We start from the raw sequence: 25,162 nt of genomic DNA, 5'->3' as shown, positions 1-25,162 counted from the left end.
GACTCAAGCAAGCCATCTGGTCAAATACAAGTTACTTCTCATCATTAGGGCAGTGTTTCCCAACCTTGGCAACTTGAAGAGATCTGGACTTCAACTCCCAGAATTCCCCAGCCAGATCTCTTCAAGTTGCCAAGGTTGGGAATCACTGCATTAGGGACAGAACTTCCTTTGCTTATAAAAAAAGGAGAAACTACATTTATTTGCGTAATACAGAAATTCCTCATATTGGAGTACATCTGGAGCCAATTTACAACTGCCCCCTTGTGTGTGCAACTCTTGGTGGCTGCTTGCAGTTTTCTTGGCAACATTTGGTTTGCCATCACCTTCTTCCTACAGCTGTGAGAGGTTGACTGGCCCCAAGATCATCCAGTGCTTTAACGCCTAAGGTGGCACTTAGCTTGTGTATTTGCAATTTATTCTGTACTCATATTGTGGTGCACACATTTCTACTTGGTTTGGGAAAAGCTGCATAAAACATCCCCCCACCCCAGATGCTAAGTGAGAAATTAGAGGGAACGTTGGTCAGGACCTGAGCACTGTTGAAACACAGAAGAATGTACATTTGCAGGGTGGACACCTGCAGGATGCAGCCTTGGTAATCCAGCTCTGCATGGCCCAACCAAGTCCACTGTAAGCGTGGTGGCTTTTTATGCTCCAACCCAAAGCAGCTCTGACCTGCAAGAGATGAAGAGATCAGCGACCAAGATACAAGATTGCTAGTATCAATCTCAAGCATACTGAAAGGGCTCGTCAAGAATAGAAGCCTAACCTTTAAAAAATGTCTAGGGAGATTCTCAGTCATCCAGGTCATGGTTGTCTCAAAGGTGCTTTTTAAAGAGGCAACTGCACTTTCTGGTTTTTCTTTGAGACATTCTCATCCAACAAGCTTCTTAGCTCTGGGAGAACTGAAGAAGCTTTTTGGATGTTCTTGGAGAAGTACTGAAGAGAAATGAAGAAGCTTTCTTTCTTTCTTTCTTTCTTTCTTTCTTTCTTTCTTTCTTTCTTTCTTTCTTTCTTTCTTTCTTTCTTTCTTTCTTTCTTGATTGATTGATTGATTGTTAGAGTTGGAAGGGACCATGCGGGTCCAACCCCCTGCCTAAGCAGGAACTCTATAGCATCCTAGCCAAATGGCAGTCCAATTTCCTCTTTAAAATGTCCAGAGTATTGGAGTTCACAATGTCCGCTGGTAGGTTGTTCCACTGGTTGATCGTTCTGACCGTCAGGAAGTTCTTCCTTTTTTCCAGGTTGAATCTCTCCTTGATCAGCTTCCAGCCGTTGTTCCTCATCCGGTGCCCTGGATAATAAAGTGATTCCCTCCTCTCTGTGGCAACCCCTCATATACCTGTAGACTGCTATCATGTCCGCTCTGGCCCTCCTTTTCCCTAGGCTATCCATGCCCAGTTCCCGCAGTCTCTCTTTGTAAGTCTTGGTTTCTAGACCCCTGATCATTTTGGTTGCTCTTTTCTGCACCTTCTCTAGAGTTTCAATGTCTTTTTTGATGAGAAGCTTATTGAGCTTCTTGGATGAGAAGTGAAACATCTTCAAAAAAGACTAGAAAGTCCACTTGCCTCTTTAAAAAGCATCTTTGGGACAACCTTCATCTCAACCTTATGTTTAAATAGTTTCATAATGGCTGGGCAATTTTATCCACATGCACAGCTTTCAGGTAACCAAAGAACTTAGTTCAGGAGTTCCCAACCTTTTGACTCAATTGGAAAATTCAGAATGTTAAGTCCATGTTATAAACACTCTCACAACATGGAAAGTAAAGCACTAAATTACAGCCATCCTCCATTTGATCTTCTTAGAATAGTAGACTTCTACTACATGGCATATTAAACTGAATGGCCCAGAGATACAGTCTGAAAGAAAGGTCTACATAATGCACAAACTTCTCTTTAATTAAGAACATTTAAAAAAAAGAGATTAGGGCAAAGAATTCAGTAGATGCCTGTGGCAGGCATACCAACACCCTATGGTGGGAATTGGAGAACAGACTATTCCCTGCCCTTTGTATTAAATGGATATCATAATGCTGGTAGGAAGAGAGAACAAAATCTGATGTTTGCTTGGATCTCTAAAAATCTGCTCCAACTCAGTCTTGTCTCTATCATCTTTGGGTAAAGTGATATTGATTTGCCTACTATCAACCAGCGGTGGGCTATGAGCCGTAACACTAAATTGCAGTCACTGCTGCAGCTCATAAGTTCTTGCAGGGCCAGCATGATTTTGCTTCTGCACCTGTGGAGGTAGCAAATTCATGCACGGAGCCGTAGGTGCGCCTGTGTTTCGGCATGCGCGGAAACAAAAAAACCTTGCTGAAACACAGGTGCATCTGCGGCTCTGTGTGCAATTTTGCTACCTCCACAGGTGCAGAAGCAAAATCGCGCCGGCCCCGCAAGCACTTACAAGCTGCTGCGGTGAGCACAATTTAGCATTCCGGCTAGTAGCCCACCGCTCGAAGGGACCCAATGAAATTTGGGCTGAGGACAGTGCCATACTCACTCTGGAGGTAGAAATCTGCAAACTTGTTCAGGTGCTGATTGAGGGACGAGGGGAAAAACCTAATAGGGTCTTTCAGGTAGCACAGAGGAGGGATGATCCAGCAGAAGGGAGACAAGAACAATACCTTCACCTCTGTTTCTTCCTCCTGTGAGAATGACTTCTCCCGCATCATCTGGGAAGAAAACGTACCTAGCGTCAGGGTTATGGCTTCTGAAGAGCAACAGAAACATAGAAACATAGAAGACTGACGGTGGAAAAAGACCTCATGGTCCATCTAGTCTGCCCTTATACTATTTCCTGTATTTTATCTTAGGATGGATCTATGTTTCTCCCAGGCATGTTTAAATTCAGTTACTGTGGATTTACCAACCACGTCTGTTGGAAGTTTGTTCCAAGCATCTACTACTCTTTCAGTAAAATAATTTTTTCTCACGTTGCTTTTGATCTTTCCCCCAACTAACTTCAGATTGTGTCCCCTTGTTCTTGTGTTCACTTTCCTATTAAAAACACTTCCCTAGAACAATCTAGTAATTTACAACTGGGAAAAAAGAAGTGAGAGAGGGAAAATGCCTTGACTTTGGAGATTTTAGCCACTCTGTTCTGTGCACGGCCTCTCGGAGCGAACCCATCAGCTCAAAAGTCCCTTATTTCATGGTAAAATCACACTCTTTATTGAGAAAGGCAGGACACATCGAAAAGCAGATTTGAATGGCAAGGAAAAGGGAGTTATTTATCTTTCCGGAGTAATCAACAAATCCTGGGAAAAGCGCCAACTTGGCCTAATGGCATTCCTTAGGTAACAGAGTCTATTTATCATTCAAGCATATGCATCACCTCACCGAAATCTTAGACAAAAATCATCCAGCAGAGAATGTCTTTTAGTGAAGCAGGGATCATGGTTTTGAAGCCTTTTTCACACACACACCAACTCTAAAACCTCTTCCATTGAATGGCGTTGAAATTCCACACCCAATTACCCAAAATCCTTTGCTTTTATACTGCCTGGAAGTGACATCACACCATAAAGAGATAAGGCTGTAAGCTAATACCTTTTACTATGCAATTCCTCTTGCCTTCTCAGCAATCTCCTATATCGAGGATCTATCTGTTCTGGATCCTATTCTTTTTAATATCTTTATGAGTGACATAGGGGAAGGTTTGGTAGGGAAGGTTTGCCTATTTGCCAATGACTCTAAAGTGTGCAGTAGGGTTGATATTCCTGGAGGCATCTGTAATATGGTAAATGATTTAGCTTTACTAGATAAATTATCAAAGCAATGGAAACTGCAGATTAATGTTTCCAAATGCAAAATAATGCACTTGGGGAAAAGGAATCCTCAATCTGAGTATTGTATTGGCAGTTCTGTGTTAGCAAAAACTTCAGAAGAGAAGGATTTAGGGGCAGTGATTTCTGACAGTCTCAAAATGGGTGAGCAGTGTGGTTGGGCGGTAGGAAAAGCAAGTAGGATGCTTGGCTGCATAGCTAGAGGTATAACAAGCAGGAAGAGGGAGATTGTGATCCTGCTGTATAGAGCACTGGTAAGACCACATTTGGAATACTATATTCAGTTCTGGAGACGTTACCTACAAAAAGATATTGATAAAATTGAACAGGTCCAAAGACGGGCTACAAAAATGGTGGAAGGTCTTAAGCATAAAACTTATCAGGAAAGACTTAATGAACTCAATCTGTATAGTCTGGAGGACAGAAGGGAAAGGGAGGACATGTTCAAAACATTTAAATATGTTAAAGGGTTAAATAAGCTTCATGAGAGAAGTGTTCTTAATAGGAAAGTGAACATAAGAACAAGGGGGCACAATCTGAGGTTAGTTGGAGGAAAAATTAGAAGTAACATGAGAAAATATTATTTTACTGAAAGAGTAGTAGATGCTTGGAACAAACTTCCAGCAGACGTGGTTGGTAAATCCACAGGAATTGAATTTAAATATGCCTGGGATAAATATATATCCATCCTAAAATAAAATAGTATAAGGGCAGACTAGATGGACCCTGAGGTCCTTTTCTGCCATCAATCTTCTATGTTTCTATCCATGGATTATCCACTTTAATGTCTTCCTCATGCTCTGACTGGGACGTCTCACCCATTGTCATATCAGCCCCCTCTGGTGGCTCCTCGGGTTCACTCAGGTCACTTTCGCCCTCACTCTCTGCATCAGCTGGCAACCCCCCTGGCCCAGGGTATCCAGAGGGGCCTGGCTCATCCTCCTCAGAATCTGACATGACCTGAAGTGGACAAGGAGCACCCACAACATTCTTCCGCTCACCTCTCCCTCTTCTTTCAATCTTCCTCGCTGATCAACTTCCAGAAAATGTCTGTCAAGCTGCTGGAGCTGAAAGAGGTGAAACTCCTGCTGCTGCTGCTCCAGCTCACTGAAGTTCTTCAGCATCTGCTGAGGGTAACGGCTGGGGAAGCAGAGTCCAATTTGCTCTACCACCGCAGACTCCAGCCATGTATTGCCCAGAGACAGAAGGCGTTCTCCTAGATAGTATCTGAAGAAACAAGGAAATCTGGGTGAAATTTTAAAAGTAATAATCAGAGCTCTCCTATCTGCCTACATTCATTCCCATGCCTCCACTGACACCCTGCTTCTGAGATATAGGCCTATCATAGAAACATAGAAGACTGACGGCAGAAAAAGACTTCATGGTCCATCTAGTCTGCCTTTATATTATTTTCTGAATTTTATCTTAGGATGGATATATGTTTATCCCAGGCATGTTTAAATTCAGTGACTGTGGATTTATCTACCACGTCTGCTGGAAGTTTGTTCCAAGGATCTACTACTCTTTCAGTAAAATAATATTTTCTCATGTTGCTTTTGATCTTTCCCCCAACTAACTTCAGATTGTGTCCCCTTGTTCTTGTGTTCACTTTCCTATTAAAAACACTTCCCTCCTGGACCTTATTTAACCCTTTAACATATTTAAATGTTTCGATCACGTCCCCCCTTTTCCTTCTGTCCTCCAGACTATACAGATTGAGTTCATTAAGTCTTTCTTGATACATTTTATGCTTAAGACCTTTCACCATTCTTGTAGCCCGTCTTTGGACCCGTTCAATTTTGTCAATATCTTTTTGTATGTGAGGTCTCCAGAACTGAACACAGTATTCCAAATGTGGTCTCACCAGCGCTCTATATAGCGGGATCATAATCTCCCTCTTCCTGCTTGTTATACCTCTAGCTATGCAGCCAAGCATCCTACTTACTTTCCCTACTGCTTGACTGCACTATCTATATGGCTATGGAGATTCTCAGTCACCCAGGTCATGGTTGTCCCAAATGTGCTTTTCCAGGGGACAAATTGGACTTTCTTATGTTTTCTTTAAGATGTTTCACTTCTCATTCAAGAAGCTTCTTCGGGTCGGACTGGATGGTGGGGAATGAAAAGATTTATATTCCTTGCAGACACCTGATCATTTGCATTCTTTCAGAGAGTCGTCCAGGCCACTTGGAGGCTAAGAAGTGAAACGTCTCAAGGAAAAAACAAGAAAGTCCAGCTGTCTTCTGCCTCACACATCCCAGCAACCAATCAGATCCCACAGTGTTGGCCTCCTCCGGGTCCCCTCAGCCAAACAATGCCGGCTTGCAGGACTACAGGGAGGACCTTCTCTGTGGTGGCTCCAGCACTCTGGAACCAGCTTCCTCTGGAGATTCATACTGCCCCCACTCTTCTGACCTTCTGAAAGACCCTAAAAACACAGCACTGCAGGCAAGCCTGGGAAGACCGCTGAGCACCAACATCTTGCTCCAACCTGATTGTTGCATGACAGTGAGATGAATGTTTTTACTATTTTAAGTTTTTGTATCATATTTTATTGTTGTAGGAGATAGGCGGTATATAAATGTAATCAAATCAAATCAAGCACCTTTGGGATGGGCCTATCGTTATGCAAGAACCAGACTGATCTGCCATATGCTCGAATTATTCCTCAGAATAAAATCTAGTACCACATTTGTATTTTTGAAGATGGTTTCATGCAAACTAAAGTGCTTAACAACTATTGTCCAAGAACTTGCAAAACAAGATCCATCTCCTTTGTTTGCAGCTGCAGGCAAACTCTCATTTTCTTTCCTTTTCCTCACCGATAGAAATGTTCAAAAACGTTGGCCAGTTCCAATTCTGCCAGGAAACTGATGGGCTCAAGGCTCTGTTGCAGATGCTGCAGATTCTCTGTGTTGGTTGAATCCGCCCAGCTGTCTCGGATCCATTGGTCAATATGTTGGGAAAACTTCTCGCTCACCTGAAGTCACAGAAAAGGAGGGGCCAAGCGTCGGTCGCTAAGTGATGTACCCGTTTAACAAGTCACAAATGGCTAGAACCAATTTTACAACAATTTTTTTATCACAGTCATTAAGTAAATCATATGGTCATTAAGTGAATCATGCAGTCATTAAGCAATTCTGGCTTGCCCAATTGGCTTTGCCCAGTGGTAAAATCCATCTTTTACTACCGATTCTGTGGGCGTGGCTTGGTGGGCGTAGTATGGCTTGGTGGGCGTGGCAGGAAAAGGATACTGCAAAATTTCCATTCCCACCCCACTCAGTAAACAATTTATATTCCTTATTTTGAAAAACCCACACTGGTTATACAAGAGCACAGTACATTCAAAAGAAACTCTATACATTTCTGAAATTATTTTTCCTCTTTTAATATATCATAAAATTGTGTTTCAGTCAATCATCCTGTCTCACAGTATATTTTAAAGGTAAAAAGTTGTATTTAAGGAGACAGATACATAGCTATTCAGGAAGGTTTATTTTAAAATCCAAAATATACCCTGTAATTCTTTTCAGGGAACAGATCTGGCCTTGAGCCTCAGGTCCCCTATATTATAGGAAGATACCTTAGTTCCAGTGGTGGGTTTCACTTAAATTTGTTACTGGTTTGGGAATTGGAGCATATGCTTTGTGAATGTGTGATGCTTCTGTGCAGGTGGGCGGAACCTTCTGCTGCTGCTGCTACCAGTTTGCCCAAACTGGGCCAAACCGGTAGGAACCCACCACTGCTTAATTCCCAACCATTCATCCCTTACTCACATGGGCAGCTGACGAGAAGGGCAACTGTGCCAAGCCTTCAGAGAAGCCATCGCGCAAGGCCAACAAGAAGGACTTCTTCTGCCCAAACAACTCCTCCATGGCAGTACGGAGGTGCTGGTAGATGCTACGGTACCGCTCCACAAAGTCAGGGGCCTGCCAAAAGGACTTCAAGAACTCTTTCACCTGGAACCGAAACGTATGTAGTATTTTAAAATCATAACCTTTTTATTCGGTTCAGTGGAACCAAACTCAAGGTAGCCTTTTGCAGTGCCAACCAGTGTTCCCCGTAAGCTGCGTGTGTGAACTCGCACGCCCCCCAAAATACCCCCCTGCGCACCCTTTTCCATGGGCGCGCACTCCCCATCCCCCTGCCAGCCAGCGGGGGGGCGGGGGTGGGGAAGTGACAGCAGTAGAAGGGAAGGGAGCCGCAGCCGCCCCTGCCTCCCCACGGTGCCTCCGGCCCCCTCACGCCCCTGGCCTCTCGGCCCTGCCCCCCGCCCGCCCGATCCGCCCCCTCTCCTCCTCCGCTGCCTCCTGCCTTGGGGTGCAACTTCTCCCGTGGCGGTGGCGGCTGTGGCTGCGACTTCTCGGGACGAAAGCGCTCCCAGCCAGGGGGCTGCGAGAGAGGGCTTTCTCCGTGTGCTTCGGGAATGCCCGCCCCGCCCCTCTCACAGCCCCTTCGCTGGGAGCGCTTTCGTCTCAGACTTCCAGCAAGAGGGCTGCAGTAGAGGCAGGGCAGGCGTTCCTGAAGCGCTCGGAGAAAGCGCTCTCGCACCCCCCTCGCCGTCGGTGACTCCGTTCCGGAGCTCCGCCTCACAGCTGATCACCCTGTCGCCGCCTCACGGCTACTGCCCAATGCCGCTGCTGAGAGAAAGAGAGAAAGGGGGGGCGGAGAGAGAGATAGCAAGAGAGAGAAGAGAAAGAAAGAAAGAAAGAAAGAAAGAAAGAAAGAAAGAAAGAGAGAGAGATAGAAAGAGTGAGAAAGAAAGCAATAGAGAGAGAGAAAGGAAATGAGAGAAAGAGAGAGAGAGAGAGCAAGAGGGGGAGAGAGAAAGAGAGAGAAATGACTCTTGATTTAAAGCATATGGTAAAAAGCACCCAAATAATAACAAAGAAACGAAACCCCTACCGTTTGTGCGTGTGTGTGTGTGTGTGTGAACTCTTGAACCATTTCCAATAGCTCACCTGTTATTGGAAATGGTTCAAGAGTTCACACACACACACACACACACACACACAAGGGGGGAGGAGATAGGGATGGAAAAAGAGAAGATAGTAATAAAATAGATTTTGGTTTTGTTTTATTATTAATTTCTTTTAATAAAAAAAGAAGGGAATTTTTTTCTTATTTATTTATTTATTATTATTATTATTTATTATTTATTTAGATTTGTATGCCGCCCCTCTCCGCAGACTCGGGGCGGCTCACAACAAAGTGAAAAAACAATTTACAACAAATCTAAATTTCTACTAAAAACATTTAAAAACCCCATTTTCTAAATACACGTACATACACACATACCATTCATAAATTGTATATGCCCGGGGGAGATATCTCAGTTCCCCCATGCCTGATGACACAGGTGGGTCTTAAGGAGCTTACGAAAGGCAAGGAGAGTAGGGGCAGTTCTAATCTCCGGGGGGAGTTGGTTCCAGAGGGTCGGTGCCGCCACAGAGAAGGCTCTTCCCCTGGGGCCCGCCAACCGACATTGTTTATTTGACGGGACCCGGAGAAGGCTCACTCTGTGGGACCTAATCGGTCACTGGGATTCGTGCGGCAGCAGGCGGTCTCGGAGATATTCTGGTCCAGTGCCATGAAGGGCTTTAAAGGTCATAACCAACACTTTGAATTGTGACCGGAAATTGATTGGCAACCAATGCAGACTGCGGAGTGTTGGTGAAACATGGGCATACCTAGGTAGGCCCATGACTGCTCTCGCAGCTGCATTTTGCACGATCTGAAGTTTCCAAACACTTTTAAAAGGTAGCCCCATGTAGAGAGCATTACAGTAGTCGAACCTCGAGGTGATGAGGGCATGAGTGACTGTGAGCAGTGAGTCCCGGTCCAGATAGGGTCGCAACTGGTGCACCAGGCGAACCTGGGCAAATGCCCCCCTCGCCACAGCTGAAAGATTGTTCTCTAATGTGAGCTGTGGATCGAGGAGGACGCCCAAGTTGCGGACCCTCTCCGAGGGGGTCAATAATTCCCCCCCCAGGGTGATGGAAGGACAGATGGAATTGTCCTTGGGAGGCAAAACCCACAGCCACTCCGTCTTATCCGGGTTGAGTTTGAGTCTGTTGACACCCATCCAGGCCCCAACAGCCTCCAGACACCGGCACATCACTTCCACTGCTTCGTTGACTGGACATGGGGCGGAGATGTAAAGCTGGGTATCATCAGCGTACTGATGATACCTCACCCCATGCCCTTGGATGATCTCACCCAGCGGTTTCATGTAGATATTAAATAGCAGGGGGGAGAGGACCGACCCCTGAGGCACCCCACAAGGGAGAGACCTCGGAGTCGACCTCTGACCCCCCACTAACACCGACTGCGACCGACCGGAGAGGTAGGAGGAGAACCACTGGAGAACAGTGCCCCCCACCCCCAACCCCTCCAGCCGGTGCAGAAGGATACCATGGTCGATGGTATCGAAAGCCGCTGAGAGGTCAAGAAGCACCAGGACAGAGGATAAACCCCTGTCCCGGGCCTGCCAGAGATCATCCATCAACGCGACCAAAGCAGTTTCCGTGCTGTAACCGGGCCTGAAACCCGACTGCTGGGGACCTAGATAATCGGCTTCTTCCAAGAATCGCTGAAGCGCCACCACCTTCTCGACAACCTTCCCCATAAAGGGAAGGTTGGAGACTGGCCGGTAGTTATTAAGTACGGCTGGGTCCAGGGAAGGCTTCTTGAGGAGGGGGCGCACAAGCGCCTCTTTATAGGATGATGGGAAGGATCCCCTCCCCAAGGAAGCGTTGATAATCTCCTGGACCCAGCTCCGTGTCACCTCTCTGCTGGCCGAAACCAGCCAGGAGGGACACGGATCCAGTAAACAGGTGGCGGAACTCACAGCCCCAATGGCCTTGTCCACTTCATCAGGTGTCACCAGATCAAACTCTTCCCAGACAGATGGACAAGTACGTGCCCCAGTCACCTCAACTGACTCGTTGTCAGCCGACTGTTTTCCAATTGGAGTCGAGGTCCACCCGGATCTGAGCGATTTTATCAGCGAAAAACGTGTTAAAATCCTCGGCACTACTCTGTAAGGGCTCCCCAACTCCCCTCTGATTAAGAAGGGAGCGGGTCACCCTAAACAGAGCGGCCGGGCGGGATTCCACTGATGCAATCAAGGCGGCATGATACGCGCATCTTGCCGCCTTGAGCGCCACTTTGTAAGTCTTAATAAAAGCTCTTACAAGTGTTCGATCAGATTCAGACTTACTCTTCCTCCATCGCTTCTCTAGATGTCTCTTCTGGCGTTTCAACTCCCGGAGTTCCTCGTTGAACCATGGAGCTCTACAGGGTCTAGCGCCACAGAGAGGTCGCAAAGGTGCAATCCGATCAAGAGCCTCCGCTGCAGCCTTGTTCCAGGCTTCCGCAAGAGACTCCGCCGAACTGTGGACGAGTGCATCTGGAATAACCCCAAGCACCGTCTGAAAGCCCTCTGGGTCCATCAGGCGTCTGGGGCAGAACATCTTAATTGGTTCCGCCTCCCTGCAGGGAAGGATTGGAGCCAGGAAGTCAAGCCGTAGTAGAAAATGGTCTGACCATGACAAAGGCAATGCTTCTAAGCCCCTTAGTCTCAGACCATTGCTCAATTGCTCAGAGAGGATTACCATGTCGGGTGCGTGTCCTCCCTCATGAGTCGGACCCTGTATTACTTGAGTCAGGCCCATGGCTGTCATGGTGGCCATGAACTCCTGTGCCAGTCCAGAGGCTTCGCCGAGTGACGGCAGATTGAAGTCCCCCAAGACAATAAGTCTGGGGAACTCCACCGCCAACCCGGCTACCTCCTCGAGCAGCACAGGCAGGGCTTTTGACATGCAGCTGGGAGGCAGGTACATGAGAAACAAGCCCACCTGAACCCCTAAGTCCAACTTCATCAAGAGAGACTCACAACCCGCAATCTCTGGAGCAATGAGTCTACGTAGGCAAAGGCTCTCCCTGGCTATAATAGCCACTCCTCCCTCCCTTCCCTGGGGTCGAAGTTGATGCCATATCTGAAACCCAGCTGGGCAAATTTCAGAGAGAGGAACTCCTCCCTCTGGGCCCAGCCAGGTTTCAGTAATACATGCCAGGTCGGCCTCCTCATCCAGGATCAGATCCCAGATGAGGAGAGCTTTATTTACCACCGACCTGGCATTAAGCAGCAGCAACCTGAGCCCAGGGCCAGAATTACACTCATCACCAGTACCCAAAATTGAGCTCACAGAGCCAGAACAAGGGACCGTTATTAAGCAACGGTCCCTCGTTCCCCTGGAATGGCTAACTCTGTGGCCCCCGTCATATCTGCCTCTCCCCAGCAACACCGGAATATTCTGACCCTCTGTCACCCCAGAGATTAGTGCCCCTTCCCCTCCCGCCTCTCCAGCGTCAGGTGGGCCAAATCTATCATTCATACTGTTTCCATTTATCTCATTCATACCATAATCCCACCCGCCCCAACCATTACATTCATACCAATCATTCATCCCATATCTACCCCAATCATCCATTAATTACAAGACCCCCTAGTAATATTAAAATGAATTAAATTAATAATAATTAAAATACTAATAATATATATCACAATATAAAATAGAGAATAAAAAAGTTCATAGATTAATAGTTAATAATATAAAATCAGAGCTTAGTTATTAATTGAAGTTGGTAAAGTGCAAAGTTCTAAAGTGCTAAAAAATATAGGAAATAATTAAAAATCAACTATCCATCAAGTCAGCAATACTGACACCAGTTCTTAAAGGTGAGTTCTGGGGGGAAAAGAATTGATCAGGGGAAAGATGTTGTTGAGGGAGAAGTCCTGGCATGTTGTTGTTCTTCAGGTTTGTCCCAAGTTTATTTATTTATTTATTTATTTATTTATTCATTCATTCATTCATTCATTCATTCATTTATTTTCTATGCCGCCCAGTCCCAAAGGGACTGTCGCTCAGACACTATACTTTTCCGCCCACACCGAAAAAAAATTAGAGGGAACATTGGTGCCAACTCTTTCTTTTTTTACCCAAGACTGATTTTGTTTTTTACAGCTGACTGCTGTTTTGGAATATTTTACCAACATGTCTAATTTTCCATCCTTTTATAAACCCAAAGGCCTAAGGAATGCATTGAGTTTTCATTTTGCAATAAAAATAAAACCACCTAACTTAGTCGACAACGGAGCCTAAAGCAGACACACACTTTTCCTCTGAGAATTTGGTGTCCAACTGGCCTTTCTTAAAGTCTCTGGATTGTTTATTTTCTCGCGTTACTTCTAAATCATGGGAAATCATAAAATCATGGAAAATCAGTGGGTTCACACCGATGCGGCTCACTGGACCACACTGGTATGAAACACCCCCCCCCCCTTGCTGGTAGGTGAAAATAATGCCCAAACGGGTAAACCAGAAGTGTGTTTTCCTGAACTTCTGGTTGTCTGTTGATGGATATATTTGCCCCCAGGGCTTGAGGGAAGCTTCTCTGAAGGGTTCCAGAGGATGAAACGGCCTTTCTCAAGGCCAAAAATCAGCTGGCGGAGCTGAAACATAGAAAAGTCTCACATGCCCCCCCCCCATGGCTCCGAGTGCCACCTGTGACACGCGTGCCATAGGTTCGCCATCACAGGTACAGGGCTTCCTGTCTGAGCAGGGGGTTGGGCTAGAAGACCTCCATGGTCCCTTCCAACTCTGTTATTCTGCTCTGTTCTTGCTGCTGAACATCAACTTTCAGCCACGCTTACCTGCTGCTGCACAACATCTTTCCAGCACTGTGTGATGCTTATTAAACTGGTGGACTTTTGCACGGTGACCTTTGGGGTTGCTGATCTGAACTGCTTATACTTGGTATTCTTCCTATCTGCAAAAGGAAATGTATACAGCATTTAGGAAGGCTTCTGGGACAGAGAAGCAATACAGAGTGTTGTGGTTAGCTCTGGCCCAGCTCCTGCCCCAAGGAATGTGCAGGTGGATGTGGGGGAAACATCCACATGCCGCAGGCCTGTTTTGCTCCCAGTAGAATCTGCCGACGAAGCCTCCTCTGACCAAGGAAGCATGAGTGACAGGGAAGAGGGGAGTTTGGCAGACAACCCAGGAGGAGATTAGTCATCTTTATCATCCCTGGATTCTGAACAAGAATTAATGACACATCCACGCGTAGAGTGATGCATAGGAGACAACAACTGATGGATTATTACAAGAGAAAATGGGGCCACCTGTGGTTGGGTGGGGCTGCTGTAATTAGTGCTACAGATAAAAGTGCAGCCTGGTGTTTTAGCCTCATGGTAGTTTATCTGATTCATTGTTTCGTCAAGATCGTGGTTTTTGCTGTTCAGGATTGTGTGTGTGGACTCTCTGGACTTTAGAATTGGACTCAATTTCCCAGTTATTGGGTGAGCAATTGGACTGCATTTAACCTGTGCCTTGTGTGTACCAGAAAATCCCTTTGACATTTAAAAAGGGAGCTGTTTCTGTTTTTCTGTTTATAAAAACTTTTGGGTTTTCCTTTTATCGTGTGGTGTGTGTCTTCCTGTACTAATTACCCTGTAATTATGGGCAGTTGAGACATGCCGGCAGCACAGAGAGTAACTCTGTCCAATTTTCCGAGTCTTTTAAAGTTTTCCTCTGATCAAGAATGGCTTGCTACTCCCCCATCCCACCACAGTCCTTCTCTACTCTATTCTCCTGCCTGTTCTTGTTTTGCCAGTATAACCGTACAACATATTCATGAAATTCCCACCTTTGTCATCATCCCTCTCTTAGCTTTGTGAGGATCCTCTGCCCATTTTATACTTTTATTTGTTCCATGGAAGAGGACTCACTGTATTGAATAGGAGACATCAGTTCTTTGGGCTCAGGGCCACTGGGATCTCCATGTACCAGCAGATGGCTCAGACGCCGAACACGGGAATTAAAGGAAATATTTTGGCTTGTGGCTGCCTCCAGGTTTTCCAAGTATTGGCTTAGGAGCCAAGACAAGGGGCTGGCACCATTGAGGCCTGGAAAAAATGGGGGGGGGGAGAGAGAGGAGCAATGCATAAGGTTGCTGAGAAAGAGGAAGATCAAAGGCTGCCAAGACTTTTGAGAGGAGAGGGAGCCCCTACCTGGAGAAGTGATTCTCTGCACCAAGGGAGTGACCAGGGCCTCCCAACAGGTCTTGCCTAGAACCTGGGCCGCCTCATCATCAGGAAGGAAGCGACTGGCAAATAGTTCCTCATGACACAAGGCATCATTCAACCTGCATTCAGAAAGGGTTGCAGACTGAGCTTTTTATTTGGGGGGAGTGGGGACAACCAAGAATGAGTCTACATATACTGCTCAAAAAAATAAAGGGAAAACTTAAACTCCAAAGAAATCAAACTTCTATGAAATCAAACTTAGGAAGCAACACTGATTGACAATCAATTTCACATGTTGTCAGCACATTCAACTTTGTACAGAACAACGTATTCAATGAGAATATTTCATTCATTCAGATCTAGGATGTGTTCTTTGAGTGTTCCCTTTATTTTATTTTTTTGAACAGTTTCAGTAAAGCAAGCAAGTGGGGAGGGTGGGAGTTTGGACAGTATTTGTATTTGTATTTATTAGATTTGTATGCCGCCCCTCTCCGAAGATAATGTAAACAAATCTAATATTAAAAATAATCTAAAAAACCCCAATTTAAAGAACCAATCATACATACAAGCATACCATGTATAAATTCTATAAGTCTAGGGGGAAGGGAAAATTTCAATTCCCCCATGCCTGACGACAGAGGTGGGTTTTAAGGAGCTTGCGAAAGGCAAGGAGGGTGGGGCCAACTCTGATATCTGGGGGGAGCTGGTTCCAGAGGGTCGGGGCCGCCACAGAGAAGGCTCTTCTCCTGGGTCCTGCCAAACGACATTGTTTAGTCGATGGGACCCGGAGAAGGTCAACTCTGTGGGACCTAACCGGTGGCTGGGATTCGTGCAGCAGAAGGCGGTCCCGGTGGATATTAATAAACAGGATAAGGAAGGGAAAAGATATCCTGAGAATAGGGATGGTCTCTCACTAGTCACTTCTGTCAGTTTCTATGGCAGAAATTGGAAGAGTCCACAAACATCTGAAGTTGTAGGATGATATGGCTTCAGAGGCATTTCTACAAACACAATGTTTTGAGCACATTCCAGTGTAAACCGAATACCCCCAAGAAGCTGGTTAAATAAAAATTCAATGCCATACAAAGTTTGTGATCTAGGAAGTCTGCTCACCCACCTAGCCACCCTTGTCCCAGGCCAAGCTTCCACCTCCAAAGACAAAAGTCTTCCATTGGAAAGATTGATGGCAGAAAAAGACCTCCTGGTCCATCTAGTCTGCCCTTATACTATTTCCTGTATTTTATCTTAGGATGGATATATGTTTATCCCAGACTTGTTTAAATTCAGTCACTGTGGATTTACCAACCACGTCTGCTGGAAGTTTGTTCCAAGCATCTACTACACTTTTTAGTAAAATAATATTTTGTCACGTTACTTCTAAATCATGGAAAATCATAAATCATAAAATCATGGAAAATCAGTGGGTTCGCACCGATGCGGCTCAATGGACCACTGAACCCCACCACCCACTTCCCCACTGCTGGTAGGTGAAAATAATGCCCAAACGGATAAACCAGAAGTGTGTTTTCCTGAACTTCCGGTTGTCTGTTGATATTTGCCCCCACAATGTTTTGAGCACGTTCCAGTGTAAACCAAACATCCCCAAGAAGCTGGTTAAATAAAAATTCAAGGCCATACAAAGTTTGTGATCTAGGAAGTCTGCTCACCCACCTAGCCACCCCCGTCCCAGGCCAAGCCCCCACCTCCAAAGGACATTGGGAAAAGCCTGACCTGTTAAAAAGTTGCAGCAACTGCATCTGGTCTGCTGAAATTTCTTGGCACCAAGTGTGTGCTTTGGTAGCGTAGAAGAGGTGAGTGCGCTGGCACAGCTGCTCCCTGAAGATGGGCCAGAAGGTGGGCTTGGGGCCCATGACTTCGAGACCATGCACACGTGTGTCAATGCCACCCTGTGGATAACACACGATACGGCTCTAAATCAGGCTTCCAACCTGGTATACAGTGAGCCCTCGATTTTCACGGGTTCGAACTTCGCGAAAAGTCTATAGCACGGTTTTTCAAAAATATTAATTAAAAAAATACTTTGCGGTTTCCCCCCCTATACCACGGTTTTTCCCGCCCAATGACGTCATATGTCATCGTCAAACTTTCGTCCGCCTTTAATAAATATATTTTTTAATAAACTTTAATAAATAAACATGGTGAGTAATAATCTAAATCAGGGGTCGGGAACCTATGGCTCGCGAGCCAGATATGGCTCTTTTGATGGCCGTATCTGGCTCGCAGACAGGGCTCCTACCTGTCTATGGCCCGGGCCCCGGCGCCCGCCAAAAACTCCCCAACCCCGAAGAGAGCCTGAATAATGGGGGGGGGCAGGCCCGGCGCTTCTGCTGAGCCCAGTCTTCTCCCGGTGGCTTTCGACTCCTCCCGCCGAGGAGCTGCAAGGCTGGCCTCGGCTCCCCTTCCCTAAACCCCCGCCAGCCCCCTCCTTCCCTTCCCGCCCTGCCCTCCTTCCCCGAGGCATCCCTTGCCCATCATCCCCTGCTGGCCAATGGGGCAGCGGGACTGCTAGATGGGCAGCTCTTCCGGCGAGGGTGGGCCTCCGCCCGCGCAGAAAGCATCCTCCCTCACACCCAGCGCCGGCCATGGGGGCTTCCGCCGCCGCCTTCCGCAAGGCCCCCCAGAGGAGCCGCGTGGGTCTTCTCCTGGTGAGTCACCGCTCCCAGAGTGTAGGGGGGGGGAGCTTTGCAACCTGCAGCCGAGGCGTCCCGGGGACTTGCAGCAGGTGAGAATCGCCGCCGGAATTTCCAGCAAGACAAAAGAGAAAAAAAAGTTTCGCTTCGGAAGCGGCCGGGAGTCTGTGCTTTTGACAGCCCCCCACCCCCCGCTTCGTTTAGGGGCGTGGAGGAAATGCCGCCCTGGTGACAGGGGAGCCGATGGTAATCGCCCTTTTGATAGCTGGAGCAATTTAAAAGGGGAGGAGCTCCGGGCCAGGGAGGGGAAGGCGAGGGGGGGTGCATGAGGGAATGCCTCCCTCCCTCCCTTCCTCCGGTATAAAAACCCAGGTGAGGCGTCGCGAGGGCTCCACGCGGGGTCTTCCGGCCCGGCCCACTCAGGAGCAAGAGAGGGACAGAGAGAAAGAAAGAGGGACAGAGAAAGAAAGAGAGGGACAGAGAGAAAGAAAGAGAGGGACAGAGAGAAAGAAAGAGAGGGACAGAGAGAAAGAAAGAGGGACAGAGAGAAAGAGAAGGACAGAGAGAAAGAAAGAGAGGGACAGAGAGAAAGAAAGAGGGACAGAGAGAAAGAGAAGGACAGAGAGAAAGAAAGAGAGGGACAGAGAGAAAGAAAGAAAGAGGGACAGAGTGAAAGAAAGAGGGACAGAGAGAAAGAAAGAGAGGGACAGAGAAAGAAAGAGAGGGACAGAGAGAAAGAAAGAGGGACAGAGAAAGAAAGAGAGGGACAGAGAGAAAGAGGGACAGAGAGAAAGAAAGAGGGACAGAGAGAAAGAAAGAGAAGAGAGAGAGAAAGAGAGAGGGGGGGAGAAAGGGAAAGATAGAGAGGGAGAGAGAAAGGAAGAAGAGAGATAGAAAGGGAGAGAGAGAGAGAAAGCAGGAGACAGAGAGAGGGAGAAAGAGGGAGAGATACAAAGAGTGAGTGAAAGAGAGAAGAGAGAGAAAGAAAGAGAGAAAGAAAGAGAAAGAGAGGACAGAGAAAGAAAGAGAGAGAATTAGAAAGACAGAAGGACAGAGAGAAAGGGAGAGAGAGAGAAAGAGGAAGAATAAATATTAAATATTGTATTTGTTCCCATTTTGTTTTTTACTTTAAATAAGGTATGTGCAGTGTGCATAGAGATTTGTAAAATAATAAAATAGATAATTGACATAACTTACAATGCGTTGTGTGACATGTCGAACATTCCAGCTTCTTTCTTCTGCGAATGCCTCAAAGCTGGCATTCTCTCAACATCAGGTGGGAAGAATGCCAGCTTCCAGTCATGCGCAGGAAAAAGAAGAAGCCAGACTGCTGGACTGATGTCATGCATCGCAAGCTCACAATGTAAGTTATTTATTTAATTTTTTTACTGCTAATTACCATTGTTTCAGTCCAGTTGTGGCTTTATACAGCAGGGAGGAGCATTCCTTGCTGTACTAAGTGAACATTGGAGCGATTGATCTGTCAATGGCCCTTTAAACATATTGTACGGCTCTCGCGGAATTATATTTCAAAATATGTGGCGTTTACGGCTCTCTTAGCCAAAAAGGTTCCTGACCCCTGATCTAAATGATTGCTAAAGGAATGGGAAATTGTAATTTAGGGGTTTAAAGTGTTAAGGGAAGGCTTGGGATGTTGTTCATAGCCAAAATAGTGTACAGTAGTACCTCTAGATACGAGCTGCTCCACATGCGAGTATTCCAAGTTACGAGCTGAGACGCATGCAAAATTTCTGTTCAACACCCGAGCTCAAATTCGGGATATGAGCCGAGCTTCCACTAGGTGGCGCAAGAATTCCTTGCTTCCAGTTATCTCGGTGCGAAAAACAAAGTCTAAAGGCATTCGTTCGAGATGGGAGTTGATCGACATACAAGCTCAGGTCTGGAACGAATTAGACTCGTATGTCGAGGTATCACTGTATTTATGTCTGCATCTCTACTTCACGGAAATTCGACTTTCACGGGCGGTCTCGGAACGCATCCCCTGCGAAAGTCGAGGGAACAATGTACTGCTCCTGCATCAAGTCCACTTCCTTCCCAACTGGACAGTTGCTCTCACTTTTGGAACACAAGGAACGCACACCTACCTACCTGCTGGCAACGCTTAATCTTGATCTGTATGATAGGCCAGAAGCGGGTCATGTTCTCCAACAGGATCACTCTGGTAGATAAAGGTGGGACATTTACCTTTGTGGAGAAAAGAGAAAGAATGTCAACTGTGTTAATGAAACTTTGATGATAATACAGTGAAAATTCCTATTCGTTAGTTAGAAAAGAAAGAACAAGAATCCAACTCCTGACTGAAATGGTATGAACAAAATGTCCGTTAGCAAAAGCCTTTAACAAACAGGCCTTTTAGAGTAAAAACAAAAAGTCACTTTCTTTGACAGAAATTTGAAGAGACCACAAAAATCTGTGGTTGTGGAATGATATGGCATCAAGGACATTTCTACAAATACAACATTTTGAGCATGTCCGGATGTATCTGAATATTCCCAAGAGGCTGGTTAAATAAAAACTCTAGGCCACAAAAATGCAAGCTGACTGATCATTAATTGTATTTAAATGAATTACATTACATTACATTTATGAATTAGTCATAGTTTTAATTATTAGATTTGTATTGTATTGTTTTATTGTTGTCTAATAAATTATTATTATTATTATTATTATTATTATTATTATTATTATTATTATCTGAAGTTAAATGAGCAGTGAGGTGGACAGGTTTACTGAAGATATCAAATTATTTTATCGAAAGGAACAGAACTCCAAACTCCAGTCTCTTCAAACTTAGAGCACAAGTTTTAAAAAACTAAATGTGATTCCATGTGTCAGATTTTACACTAGGGCACAGCAGTGAATCCCAGCTCTTCAAACACAAGCTGTTCATGAACAGGTTGTTTATTTTGGTAGAAGATTCTCCGTCTGGATTTGACTAAATTAAAATCTACCCTACAGACTGGAAGAAACATTACATACAACATGATTTGCCTTCTGGAAGGAAATCAGAGCTTATCTATATCAAAAGTGGTTTTTTATTTTGAAAAGGCAACTGGGGTGATTTTTCTGAGGGAAAAATTATGACCTAGATGATTGAGAATCTTCATAGCTTATCTGTAGTGTATCTATATTTTTGTGTTCCATAGTTTAAACCGTATATGCTTTCCTTGCCCTCACAAATTAAAGGATATTGGGTTGTGGTATAGCTGGATTTGGGAGACAACCAAATTGTTTAAAAGGCTGGTACATGGAAATGGCTGGTCCTTGCTTTCTCTCATCTCATCTTAGCCTTTACATGTTGGGAACAACTGTAGAACTATGGCTGAACATTCTAGCTTTGTACAGCTACTGATGATATCTGAGTGAGTAGTTAATTCCCAAGAATGACATCATAAGATATAGTGAGCAGTTTAATTACCACATCCATTCAGCACACACAAAAGCAAATCTTTTGTGCTGGAAATGATCGAAACTATGACTGTCAATATATAAAGTCTTAGTCTCCCTATAAATGTGCAATCTAACTACCAGTAAAAACTGCTCTGATTGTGCCCCTCCGAAGGGTGTAACACAGAAAGGTTAATTAAAATGATAAATAAACTAGGAAGGAAGGGGAGAACGTATTAGAAAATAGTAGGTTAAGGATAAAAATTAAGACAACAAGCACTATATATACTCAAACTCTGGATCAACATTCTAAATGATTCAGCACAGATAAGTTGGGGGGGGGGTGTCACATAAATTGCTACTGCCAGATGATTTTGAAGGGGGATTAGGCAAATCTAAGGAGGATAAAGCTAAATAATTAACAAAGGCAGTGGCAATTTGCTTTTTACCAGTTGCTGGGAAACATGAACTGAAAGATGCTAAGCTTTCATACCCTGTTTGTCAGCTTTCTTCTGGAAGCCATTTGGCCATTTGGGACAAGGAAGGTCTGTGCCTGACCCAGAGGGAATCTGTTCACACTTCCTGCTGATCTCACAAGATGACCTATAAAGCCCTACATGGCAACCTGGCCAGATTACTTGCGGGACCGCCTTCGGCCATATAAATCCCAGCGACTGGTTAGGTCCCAAAGTGTTGGCCTTCTCCAGGTCCTGTCAACCAGACAATGTCGCTTGGTGGAGGCAAGGGGAAAAGCCTTCTCTGTGGGGGCCCCGGTCCTCTGGAATCAGTTCCCTCTGGAGATTCGCATTACCCCCACCCTCCTCGCCTTCTGTAAGAGTCCTAAGACTCATTTATGTCACCAGGCTTGGGGCAATTAGATCTTAGGCCCCCTGGCTGATGAATGTTATGTATGGCTGAAGTCTGAATGTGTACAATTGATTTTTAAAATAGTAGGGATTTTAGGTCGGTTATTTAGTTAGTTAATTGGATTTGCCACTGTAATTTATTGGTTTTTTTATATGTTGTAAGCCGCCTCGAGTCTTCGGAGAGCGGCGGCATAGAAATCCAATAAATAAATAAATAAATAAATATCGATATAATAAATGAGTGACTGAATCAGGACCTTTCTAAAAAGCTTCATGCAAAACTACAGCCTTTCTCCTGAAAAGTATTCCTCGTCGTGGGAATCCTTACAAGGCAGGCTGAAGAGCTTTGTGCTCCTCCCTCTGGCTGCGGAAGCTAGGTTATTGGGGAAGCCCACAGGACTGACCGTATTGAGCTTGGAGTTGATGCTGGAACTGCTCTCTCCTGCCATAACTGTAATCCGGGCCGGCATGTAGCTTGAATCTTCACTGGCCACCAGTAGTGACATCTCCCTGTACAAGCCAAGAACAACAGAGTTAAGAACTAAGCCCCTGCTGAAAAACCCATCTTTCTCACAATTTAAAGGCACACCTTCCTTATGCTATGCGAGCCACCCATCTGCCCAGGTCTGGCTGTACAGGAGAACCATATTTCCATTTGGCACCTGAGTCATCACATTATTTTTGTGAAACCAAGACATATTAGAGTCAGTCCCACAGATTCGGTCTTCTCCAGGTCCAGTCAGCCAGACAATATCATCTGGTGGGACTTAGGGGAAGAGCCTTCTCTGTGGCAGCCCCGACCCTCTGGAACGAACTCCCTCTAGAGATACATCCCGCCTCCTCCCTCCTGGTCTTCCGTAAAGCTCTGAAGACCCACCTCTGCCAGCGGCCAATTTTATGAATGATTGAATCTGATGAGTGTGTATGTCTGCATATGCGGTTTTAACACTTTAGTAATCTATTTCAGTCTTTTAAAGTAAACTAGATTTCTTTTTATGTATTGTTGTATTTATGATAATGTACGCTGTCCTGAGTCGAAATGAGAAGGGTGGTATAGAAATCTAATAAATAAATAAATTAGATATTTCATTAAGGAAACAACTTTTTGTGTATTCTTTCCTCTTAAGGGATGTAGGCAATGTGACAGAAATGATTTTTTAAATTATGCCCATAAGAGGCAGAAAAAGCCCATTACCCAAATTTCCTTGTTTCAAAGCCTTTTTTCTGGTACATGGATACACTCACTGGATTATGACGCCCTGATGCATGTAAACATTGATGTAGTGGGATCCACTGATGCCATTTGACTCCCAGTAGGTTTTGACATTTCCATCCACTAACTTGTTGGCCTGTTGAGAATTGGAGGAGACTTCGACTCTCTCCCAACACTTGTCTTCCTTTACTTCAGTGATGCAGCCTAGGCACAAAAGAAAACATTGAAGAAATCCAGGCAGGGGAGAAAGTAGAGGAGCCTCTGAAGGAATAAGTTATCTAAAACTCCAACACTAACAATATGCTCACCATGACAAAGATAATGCAGAAATACATCAAAAAATGGAACATTGATAGGCTGATGGCTTTGCCTGTGTTCTTCTATTTGATTTAGAACCATCTGTAAAGTATGTTGGAGAGGAGACAAAAGAAAATAAAGCCAAGGTATAGAGTTAGTTTGGCTAAACAACACAGTAGAGTTACATTGGAAAAAAAGAATCCCATATTTAGACCGAGAGGCGATGCTTTCTGGATTGTTGGACTTCCAGAAACGCTGGACTTCACAGCCCATCATTTCCCGCTAGCATTGCCAATGGCTGCACTTTATAAGAGTTGTAATCTGATTTATGTGAAGAGTATCCAGTTGGATAGAGGTACATTTAAAAGCACTGTGAGATTGTTTATATTTATTTATTTATTTATGTATTTATTTATTTATTTATTATGTATTTATCAAACAATTATAGGATGATAATTTGTACAAATAAAACATTAGATAAGTAATGATAAAAAGTAATGATAGAAGACAGTAGAACAGTAGGACAGGGGTGGTAGGCACAATGGTGTGCTTATGCACGCCCCTTACAGACCTCTTAGAAAGGGGGAGAGGTCAGTTGTAGATAGCCTAAGGTAAAGGTTTTTGGCGTTAGGAGTAGAAACCACAGAGTGCATTCCAGGCGTTGATTACTCTATTGCTGAAGTCGTATTTTTTGCAGTCTAGTTTGGAGCGGTTGACATTTAGTTTAAATCTATTTCGTGCTCGTGTGTTGTTGCAGTTGAAGGTGAAATAGTTGCTAACAGGTAGGACATTTTGGTACATGATTTTAGATTTCCTCCCAATTAAATTAATTAAGTCTTCGGAGAGGGGCGGCATACAAATCTAATGAATTATTATTATTATTATATTATTATTGGAGCACCATGTTACCAAGAGACTCTGATTCTTAGCCTGCTCCCTGAAGTTAGACATTATTAGTCAAAGGAAAAAAAATTCACCTGGATGCAACCAGCCAGGATGGTGGCTGTCATATTTTGATAGAGGCTAGCAGGCTTCTCACAGTTATTCATGAGGTCCCTCAGTTCTGCCACTTGAGAAAGGCTGGAGCTGTGTTTCTCCAAGACTTTGCTCAAGGCTTCCTTAATGCCAGACGAGCACATTACAACAGCACAGTCTTTGTTGATGTAGGCCAGGCGGTATAAGAATTTAATGAACTCTTGAACAATCTGCAAACACAAAAGCGGGAATAGTTGGTTCCTGAAGGTTTTCTGTGTGGCTTTGGTGCCTCTTTCTCCAACTCATTCTTGGCGGATGGAATGTATATGCTGTACTAAACAGCTTGGGCCTCAGAAAAGAAATCCTTCGCAAAGGTAAGAAACCTGCGACTTAGCACAAATTACCTATTTTCAATGACCAGCAAGGATTAAGGGAGATTTAGCTCAAGATATTACAAGCTCCAGGAATCCATTCTAAAGAGCAATTCATTAAAAGGAGATTTTAAGGAATTAAGGCAAATAGAATTTTAAACAATATAAAATACATTTGCATTTTCATTTATTTAAATAATTCTATCATTTTTTTTAACAATTGCCAGAACTGGCAACTATGAAACTTAAGAGAAAAAAACATTTAAAATATAAAAGCAAAAAATAAACTGCAGGAGCAAAACGATTTTTTGAAGCAGCAAAGCAATTTTAGCAATAAATACAAGAGCAAGCAGAGAGTACTAATTTTCAGCATTTTTTTTTAAAAAAACACGGTTTGCCAAAGATTGGAACAACGACAAAGAAAATGCAGGATGTATCCAAATGTTTGGAATAACCAGCATGTTATTGGTCCAACTATGAGATCATATTGTACAGGTGG

The 25,162-nt window shown here is 44.7% G+C and overlaps 1 protein-coding gene across 1 annotated transcript in view; it reads right to left on the bottom strand.

Annotated features, from left to right (window-relative positions):
- The window catches only part of LOC139157629 (cullin-9-like), a 58,665-nt gene that overhangs the window by 6,201 nt on the left and 27,302 nt on the right, over positions 1-25,162 (bottom strand). Inside the window, exons 14-27 of the mRNA XM_070734607.1 lie at positions 24,295-24,522; positions 23,329-23,419; positions 23,053-23,224; positions 22,212-22,317; positions 19,643-19,738; positions 16,614-16,789; positions 14,868-15,001; positions 14,586-14,762; positions 13,509-13,624; positions 7,567-7,749; positions 6,613-6,770; positions 4,792-5,017; positions 2,506-2,677; positions 530-675 (exon numbers count right to left, since the gene is read on the bottom strand). Coding sequence (XP_070590708.1) covers positions 530-675; positions 2,506-2,677; positions 4,792-5,017; positions 6,613-6,770; positions 7,567-7,749; positions 13,509-13,624; positions 14,586-14,762; positions 14,868-15,001; positions 16,614-16,789; positions 19,643-19,738; positions 22,212-22,317; positions 23,053-23,224; positions 23,329-23,419; positions 24,295-24,522 — 2,181 coding nt within the window. The remainder of the gene's footprint in view (positions 1-529; positions 676-2,505; positions 2,678-4,791; positions 5,018-6,612; positions 6,771-7,566; positions 7,750-13,508; positions 13,625-14,585; positions 14,763-14,867; positions 15,002-16,613; positions 16,790-19,642; positions 19,739-22,211; positions 22,318-23,052; positions 23,225-23,328; positions 23,420-24,294; positions 24,523-25,162) is intronic.

The sequence above is a fragment of the Erythrolamprus reginae genome, chromosome 1, assembly GCF_031021105.1.
Source record: "Erythrolamprus reginae isolate rEryReg1 chromosome 1, rEryReg1.hap1, whole genome shotgun sequence".
In the NCBI taxonomy this organism is placed as follows: Eukaryota; Metazoa; Chordata; class Lepidosauria; order Squamata; family Dipsadidae; genus Erythrolamprus; species Erythrolamprus reginae.
This window is presented reverse-complemented; position numbering and strand designations above follow the sequence as displayed.